Here is a 9,151-nt window from a genome sequence, read left to right as displayed (position 1 = left end):
TCTTAAAATTCCATTAATGCATTGGTAATGATGTATTGTTTATCCTCAATCTTTGTTACTGTATAACTTCAAGACTATTCAGGAGATCATAACTGGTTAATTAAGTTTTTCCTTCAACCTCTTTTCTTACTTTCCTGTTGTTTTTGAAAAATTGAACTAGTAGCACAAATCTTCAACAAATCCAAATCCAACAAACAGAAAGAAACAAAGGGGTCATTTTTAAAGGAAGCTTTGGCAATTCTCATTGAAATAATAATAATGATAATATTACATTTAATCAAATGACTTACCACAAGGTAAAAAAATGATGCAATATAAAACAATGAATTACAATCTGCTTTCACTTATTTTCATTTCAATTTGATTTGTGCAGGAGCACTTCCCAATAGACCACTTGTGTCTAAAGCAACTAGTAAACACTATGGTTTGCATTTTCCTACAGTACAGCTTAATACACATTTAGGTGATTAAAAAAAATTAATAACGTTAAAGGAGTTTGCCTAGAAATAAACTAGTCATTTTTTTCTGTTTGCAATAGATGCGAGGGTGTAGCATGATGTACTGGCTTCAAGTACTGTAAGAGCCTTTATCCCTTTTTCTTCCTTCCAGAAAAAGCGGTATAAAGTGTGCGAAAGACAGGGAGCCATTATGTCCCGATGCTTTGGCTTATTGTGGTTTATAGGTTGTCAGGGCAACACACTCACTCCCGTTCTCTTCCCCTCCCCGCCACGAGACCTTCACGCTGCTCTTTCAGCTGCCACTCCTTTGTTGCCACGGGCGCTGGAGCAGAAAGAGACAGGAAGTGTTATTTCTGATTGGGCATTGCCTAGACTCGCTCATTAGCATATCCGGACGGAGTCTGACTAGCAGAACGCACAGCGATTGGCTGAAGCTGGAGGTAAGGCTGTGGGGTGATCCCGGCAGGCCGGTAACTGTCGGACATTGACGGCCTCAGCTCCGCGAGGTGGCACGAGGAGGTTTTGTGTGTGCGCGTGACCTCCTTTGCCCCGAAAAGTATCGCGCGCCAACCCGTGTTTTCTCGCGGCTTATAGTCTCTATTTTGTCATTCTGGATGGAGGAAGGGAAGAAAAGTTGTAGGCGTTCGCTTGCAGACCGTCGAGGCCGCTCCGCTGCGGAGCCTGCTCGCGGAAGTGGAATGTCTGCATTGGTAAGAGTCGTGTTCACGCATCTGAGGCGTGAAAAGCGACGGAATGCCCGCCCAATTGCTAGAGACTTGCTTGTGATACGAATCAAGCAAATAGATTTGACCTTCGAAATAGGCCTCCGAGGCGACAAAAACAACCAAGCCACCACATGCTACTGCCGCTAACGCAGAAATACGCTAGTTCATCTGGTTAAATTGATAAGGGATTTTTTTGTTAATGCGCAATAAATCCTGGGCAGCTCTGGTGTAGTATGGTGAAAGAGTTATAAAGGGGAAAATCAACCGAGATCCCCGTGTCTAGGATATTTGAGCTTGAGAAATGATGGTAAATCCTTAGGCACACTTAACTGGAATAAGACGTCCCACGGAAACAGGGTTTATCCTCCAGTAAAAAAGTGCATACTTAGGAAAATATGCGCTCTCCTTCCATCCTGCGTGGCAAGAGGCTTAAACTTGAATGTGATGTGCCCCTCGCGAAGGGAATAATCCATACAAATGTTCTGTCAACTGGCTGGCTGCTCTCGATATTTTTGGCCGTAGAAAATCTGCCTAATAGCAATTTAATAATATTCTCGAAACCTTACACTGCACAGATCGATGTCAGGGCTGAAGATAGAATTTAAAGGTTTTTATATCAGAGTAAAGAGGGTTTTAGAAAAGAAGAGTCTGCAGTCCTTTCATATTTCCCCATTAAGGCCACATTAGAAGGAATAGAAGTTCGTGTGTTCTGCAGTCTAGTCCCGAATCATTTGCACTCTGACCCCAAATATTTCCCCTGCGGGATAAAAGCCCCCGGGAGGCAATTTGCTTCGGGAAACTAGCAACCGGGAAGGGTTAGGCCATCCCCTAGGAGAGTTGCCGCTGCATTTTATTTAAAATAGTAATAAGTTGCCCGCAGACACCTGCCTCATATCTTATTTGAAGTTGAACCCGAGGAAAGGGGAATGACCTCACGCTTAAAGAGCACTTTTCACAGACTAGAAATTGTTCGTGGAACAATTCATGGGCTCCTTTCACGGGACTGCGTAAATCCTCAAGGCAGTTGCTTGAGGCAGCAATACTCTCCGACTGTCCCAAGATTTTAAGAGCCAGGTGTGATTACTCCGTCACACCAGGCTCGGCATTTTTTGTTACCGTGTCAGAGAAGCCCTAAGACTGGTCCTGGCCCTAACATAAACTCTGGGTCTGAAGCCTGGTAAGAGACCAGTGCAAAGAGGGTGCCGCTCCGCCAGCTGCCTTTGAGCAAGAAAGGGGTACAGGAGAGGGGAAGCTGTTAGTGAAAAGAAAGAAAACGTCCTGCCCTCCATTGCTGCGGAACTTGTCCTGCTGCCTGGTGTATTTTAAGGTAACTGCCTCTAACAGTTGCCAACATTTTTGATCTTTTGGTTGCTTTTCGGCAGCGATCACACAGCATGTGGGACGCTGGTTTCAATAACCTGTTTATCTTTTTTATTCCCTCTCTCTCCCTCTGAGCCACGCTGGTTGCCTCGCAATGGGGGGCTGGAAGAGCATTGAGGTCTTGATGCTCCCACAAGCGGGGTTGTAAGAGGAGAGCAAACCCGGTCGTGTTTGTTTTACTCACTCCTCCATGACAGCCTGAGAATCTGACGAAGAGCAAGCTAACTCCTGCTTCGGGGGATGGTGCAAAGATTTCCCTTGGCTTTCATAGTGGGGTGAGAGACTCTGTTTGACAGCTTCCCCTCCCCCAACCAATACCACTGCGCATAGGGCCCTCCCCGGTGGAGGTTGGTGAAGAGGCGGAGCTACGTCTCGAGGCTGCTAGCAGAATCCGGTATTACATGTGGTCACTTGGAGAGTCAGAGAAGCCTCTTCTCTTTTTTTTTTGTTCTTGCCTTGCTTCACTGCAAGGGGGTGGCCCTTGGAAACACCTTATTTTAACATACGCCCTATAAATACTGCTGTGAGGTAGGGACAGAGCGAAAGACTGCAGTAGGGCACTGGGACGCGCCCGGAGCCGGCTAGCCGCCATCAGTGAGCCAGCCCTTGAAGCTCGCGGTGAGTGCAAGAGCGGGCGCGCGCGCGCGCGCTTATTTCAGCCCCTCGGCTGCATTCCATTTGCTGCTTTGAATGGAAACAGCGGCGAGACGATTCTTTCGAGTAGATCGGGGGTTTTCTCACGTCTTGCGAGTAATGTGTTTGGGATCGGCAGGAGAAGAGTTACTTCAGACTCTTCCCCCCGCGCATCTTATGCATTGGAGGAAGTTCTGTTTGAACGGGAGGAAAGCAGAAGCGAGGCAAGCCGGGGTTCTACTCACTTTGGGTGGAGCTGGCAGTCCAAAGGCGCTGTTAAAGAGGCGCGCATGTGTAGGTATGTAAGCATTCCCAAGGAAGGAGGGCGAGGTACTGCGATGGGGTTCTCGGCAAGAAAAGTCTAGCGTTGGAGCGACGTGGAAAAGGAGGTAACAGGGTGAAATGGCTACAGAGGAGAAGCATGTTGCCTTCTAATCTCTCTGAATGGGGTTCTGCTGCTTGTCCCTGCGTGTGCAAAGATGGGCTGTGGTTATTTCGGTGCTTTGGTTGTGCTTATAAGTGCTCTCCTTTAACTCCTCGTGTATTTACAGAAATGTGTCTGCTCAGTTTAATTCGGGAAGGGGGAGTGTATTGATGGTACATGGAAGGTCCGGATGAGAAGAGGATTTCTTTTTTTACTGTTAATAGTTTATTTCATGGATAGAAACAGAATAAATTAATACAATTTTATATTGGAGGAGGAGCACCATGAACAAAGCTGGGGATTTTAAAAGAGCCAGGCACCAGATGAAAGGGGAGTGCTTGAACCAGTGGGCAGCCAGAGCTGATGCGGCAAGGGCTTGGGGCAAGGCGCTGGGCTGGTCTCAATCGCCATCTTTTGTTCTCCTTTACAGCCACTCCTTGCAGCAGAGGCTTTCTTACGCTGAGCCTTCACTGTAACTAACATTCGGGGAGGAAAATTGGAGAAATACCGCTTAATCCTTGAGAAAGAACTTTCTTGTAGAGGAAAGAAAACACTGTGATCTTTCTTTTTGGAAAACAAAGAAACTTAACTGCTTGGCGGCAATTTTTCTCACTGATTCCATCTAACCAGCTAGAGCTTCCTTAGATTACTTCTCTCACCTGGCTTCTATCACAGCCAGAGAGTTTGCTCTGCTCACAGTACACCTTGCCCAGCAGTCAAGATGATGCAGATCTGTGACTCTTACAGCCAAAAACATTCCCTCTTCAATGCAATGAACCGCTTTATCGGAGCTGTTAACAACATGGACCAAACAGTGATGGTGCCCAGCCTTCTTCGGGATGTGCCCCTCATGCTGGATGAACTGGATTCAGGGGGTGGTTGTGGAGAAAGGGAGGCCCAGGTGACCCCCAACGGCAGTACCTATTGTTCTTGCAGAGATATGTATAGCCACTATATGCTGCTCAAGTCCATTCGCAACGACATTGAATGGGGTGTGCTGCAGCAGGCAAATGAGGAAACCACTGGAAGGAAGAAGGAAAAGCTGAATGGAAGCCCTGGCGCCATGGACATTAGCCGCGGGATTCCTGAAGATGAGGAGGTGGAGGAGGATTTAGAGAAGCAATTTCATTATCACCTGAGTGGGCTGCACACAGTGCTCTCCAAACTTACCCGCAAGGCCAATGTACTTACCAACCGCTACAAGCAGGAGATTGGAGTCAACAACTGGGGACACTGAATCAGGGAGGGGGAAAGTATAGCCTGCCTGCCTGTCTGTTGGGGTGAGAAGTAAAATCAGAAACGGGGGAAATAGGCATTTGGAAAGGGCTAAGGAAGAATGGAAGCAAGAATGCAGTATGTATGTGTGAGGGAGATGTAACTAAGTTTGTGAAAAAAAATGTACAAAGGAGTATATCAAGGTCAGTAGTAAGCATAGGATGCAGTATAAAAAAATTGTGTCTTGGAGAGAAGAATACAAAGATAAGTAAAAAGGACTTTTCATTCTAGAATTTTACTGTTGACTACTATAAACTTTTAGGGAGGCAGGGTGATAAATTTCTGCCTGGACTAGCAGGCATAACTAGGCAGCCAAGTATAAAGTTTCCAGATTCTAAGGACTCAGAATGATGTATAATGGCCCAGGCCAGTTACTGAAAGAGTGCGTTTGTAATTGCTGGGAAACTGCACAAGTGCATGTGGTGGCAGCAATTGTAGAGATGATTGTATCACTTCTTTCCTAATTTTGCACTAATTTTGTAATATAAATATATATATGTGTGTGGGTGTATGTATATAAAGTCTTAAGAATTCTCTGCATGCTGTCAGAACTATAGATGTCTTATTTTTTACCAACGCACAAAGATGTACATTAACACTAGTTAAATATGTTTTTTAATATATAGGGTGAACAGTTATTGTTCATCTTTAGATACAACACTTATCTTTCCTTATTGCATACTGGTTTGCATGAAACTGCAAATATGCCACTTAAAATATTTTTTGCAGTGGATAGAACCAGTTAACTAATGTGCACTCATATTTCAGTGGAGGGTAGAACCAGTTACCTAATGTGCACTCATATTTCAGTGGAAAGATAAAGGGTCCCATTGTTGTACATGTATTGAAGATTATTTAAACTTTTTTATTCAGATGTGGAATATATTCTAAAATAAGAAAATATATTGACTAAAGTTGATGTATGTTTGTATACTATGGCTCCACTTGAATTAAATGCTAATGTTTACAATACAGCAACTGTAGGTATTCTTTACAGCAACTGAAATTACTCTTTAAATCGTTTAAATCAACTTAAATCAAATTGATTGTAGGAGCAGTATAGTCTGTTCACAGCTCTTATTCTGTGGAGCACATGATCATTGCATTATATTCCAAATTAGACTGTTTAATTCATGTATATCCTGGCTTTCTTTGATTAAATTTAAAGTAATGCAAATAGGGCTTCTCAGGGCATCTTCTGTCCAGGCGCTGCATCTTCAGACCTTTAGCGAAGTAGCTGTATCATGTGTCTTCAGCCTAACCCCTCTTCTGTGTCACAGTACTTCTTAGAACTCAGTTATGTTCCATGAAAACCTCTATGTATATTGGTGCTGTTGGGTTTTTTTTTAAAGGTAAAGACAACTCAAGCTGAACTCAACTCCTGTTTTCTTGATAGTAGTATGAAAGTGGTTTGTCAGTACCTTTTTCCAAGATGTTTTTCAGACTACCTAGTCAGTCCTACACCCTTGGAATTCCATCCTACTCTCCCATCCACATATTAATTAGGTTCAACCTTGCTTGATTTCTGACCCCATGCAAAGTAGGCCAGATCCTGTAATTTTTAAATCAGTACCCATTTTGTAGTAGATCAAAACAAGATGAAAATTATTTATGCACCCCCAAGGTTTACAAGATTACCTATCCATATTAAGGAATTGTTTTTCAAACAGTATATACTTCAAACCTTGTTGTTTAAGAAGGTATCTAAATTCTTACTAATACTTAATCAAATTTAAATTGCCAACATTTTGTATGCTATAGATATTGTGGGTAAATGTTTTATCAGATGTAACTTATTTTACAGTCAATGCCATTCTTTAAGTTTAAATTAAGATTTTATTTTTATTGTCCTTGAAATAATACTAAAAGAATAGGCATAGTTATTTTTCCTTCTATCTAGACTGGACAGCCAGTCCAGAGTAATTATATTAATAAGATCCTAGGCTAATCCGCAATCCTCTTAGACCTTCTTTATATAGTAGGCTTATCGATTGGTCCTTTCAAGGGTACCTTTAAATGATGATGTTACAAACCATACAATTTTAAAACATAGAAAGGTAGATAGAAGAATGCAACTATACCTTTTTCATCTTTTTTTTTAAAATGGTGTACTACAGTATTGCATATGCACTACACTGGGTTACATTATAGTTCAATGGAGGGGAAAAGATGAAGGGTACAAACTGCCCAAAGCTAAGTGAGAGGTAAACATTAGTTTGAGAAAATACATTCTTTAAAGAGCTATTTCTAGATTACTTTAAAAATAAAATGGTATAAAATGAAACCTAGATTTCCTGTAAACATATTTTTAAAAAATTGAATGATCCACCAGGCCCATTTGACTTACAGGATATTTTTCCATGTAACTGAAACAAGTCATGCATTCATTTTATTATTTTTGACACTCTACTGGATCCAAGAGCAAGCAGATTAGAGACTGGATCCTAATCTGTATGTCACTAGCATCTTGATACTATTGTCCTGTTTATGGTTGTGTGTCATCAGCCCAAATCTTTAAATGTCTTTCACAAAGCTTTTTTATGCTAAGTATTGTCTGCCTGGAATATCTGTTTATGAAATTAATTCCTTTTCACAGCCCACAAAATCCCAAGAAAACATACATATTAAAATTACACAACAATATTTATAAAACTTTATTTATAAAATACATAATTTATAGGTTTTCCAAGTAGAAGGGCTATAACTGGTGACCTGTGATGGCTTTCCATGAAATACATCCTTAAACCTGCAATTTTGTACCCAGTTTTAAAGGAGAAAGTCCTATTAAACTCTGGTATTACTTTTAAATTGGCATGATCATGCTATCGGCCTTTTCTTGCCTGGAAAAATACTCATCATTACTATTTCTTAAAAAAAAAAAGGGTAATATGTTTTTAAACTTAAACTTTTAATAATTGACAGGAGTTCATATTTACCTTTGTATTTCAAGCTAAAAATGTCAAGAATAGCGCAAATAATTCTATCAAGATCAGTCTGGTTATAATAGTACATCACTGGGACTTGCGGCAAGTATTTTCTCATATTTGTGCTAAGGCCCAGTTTCAGTAATTGACATCCTTGAGGAATTGCTCTGGCAGGATGGTAGGCAAGTGTAATCCATTTTAATTTTTTCATGATATCCTGGCCATTATGTAAGAATTTTAAGTAATTATTTTACATTTCCTGGAGCAAAACTCCATTAAGTATTCCAAGATATTGTGAGAAATGTGAAATGGTAGTTCATAACCATCCATTACTCCTTCAGGTAAGCTGTTCCCATAGAGGAAGGTCCAGCATAGAAGTAAATCTAAGAATGCACTTAATTAAGGATTCCATTTCTTGGGAATCCTTATGTACGTAATATATCATAGGAACATAGGAAAATCCTTATGGCAAAATCTTGTCTACTCTGGTTGTTTATGGCTTTTAACATTTAACCAACAAATTGGATATGCCCTTAATTGACCCTGAGAGATATGCATGAAAAAGGGTGTGATATACCACTGTGCTATGGTCCCTCAAAGTACCCTCCTTGGAGCATATTCAAGATGCATAGGTTGAGGCAACTTCACAATTTCAGTTCCAGGTCTTGGGATTATTTTTTATCTGTGCATATAAAAACAATAAGGTTTTTTTAAGTCATGGTAAGCATTTCAAAACTGAAACTGCCAATCCCATTCACTATCATAAGGGTAAGTACAGTGGAACTCAGTAGGACTTCTAAGTAACCATGCATATAAATGCACTATTAATCAGTGAATTGGCATGTATAGAAGGTCCCCTGAATTGTTCTCAGATTTGATTAAAGAGTCTCTCATACCTGTTTCTGCTGCTAAGTTACTTTCAGTTGTAACACTCTTCAACCTATCTCCCTGGCTGCTAATCTGATACTAATAATGCTGTTGTCCAAATAAACTGTTTCTCTGTCATTTGCAGTGTCCTGATCTTGTTACTTGCCTTGGAGTCCTTGCTCCAAGGTTTAACCTCTTGGCAGAAACTTTCAAAAGTTCAACCACTGGAAAGTTCAAGGCACAATTGCTATGAGTGAAAATGGTTGGCTTTTCCAGATTTAAGATGTGCATAACCAAATTACCTAGGCAGTTCCATCATAAGAACAGGGGTACAAATAATACATTTAATAAAATACCTAGTCAAACAAGGGAGATTTGTATATGATATTTATGAAATGTTATTAAAGAAAAGATACATTACTTAAGCAAATTGTCTTTCCATGTAACCTGGAGAAAACTGGATAC

The 9,151-nt window shown here is 41.0% G+C and overlaps 1 protein-coding gene across 6 annotated transcripts; it reads left to right on the top strand.

Moving 5' to 3' along the window:
• The first annotated feature begins 790 nt into the window (after positions 1 to 790).
• MID1IP1 (MID1 interacting protein 1) lies at positions 791 to 8,824 on the top strand. Of its 6 annotated transcripts, none has more exons than XM_088144773.1 (2): positions 791 to 898; positions 4,051 to 8,824. In XM_088144773.1, exon 2 carries the CDS (start codon positions 4,342 to 4,344, stop codon positions 4,855 to 4,857), a length of 516 nt encoding a protein of 171 aa, XP_088000899.1. In that variant the 5' UTR covers positions 791 to 898; positions 4,051 to 4,341; the 3' UTR covers positions 4,858 to 8,824. The 6 variants fall into 6 exon arrangements, with proteins under 6 accessions (XP_088000899.1, XP_025027562.1, XP_025027563.1 ...); XM_025171794.2 differs by lacking the exon at positions 791 to 898 and adding an exon at positions 1,068 to 1,168; XM_025171795.2 differs by lacking the exon at positions 791 to 898 and adding an exon at positions 2,818 to 2,838.
• The last annotated feature ends 327 nt before the right edge of the window (positions 8,825 to 9,151 follow it).

This window comes from Python bivittatus, unplaced genomic scaffold, assembly GCF_059951505.1.
Source record: "Python bivittatus isolate LINGU-HERP-01145 unplaced genomic scaffold, Pbiv_v1 ctg000350_np1212, whole genome shotgun sequence".
NCBI lineage: Eukaryota > Metazoa > Chordata > Lepidosauria > Squamata > Pythonidae > Python > Python bivittatus.
Note: the sequence above shows the minus strand (reverse complement) of the source record. Positions and strands in the feature narration are given on the sequence as shown.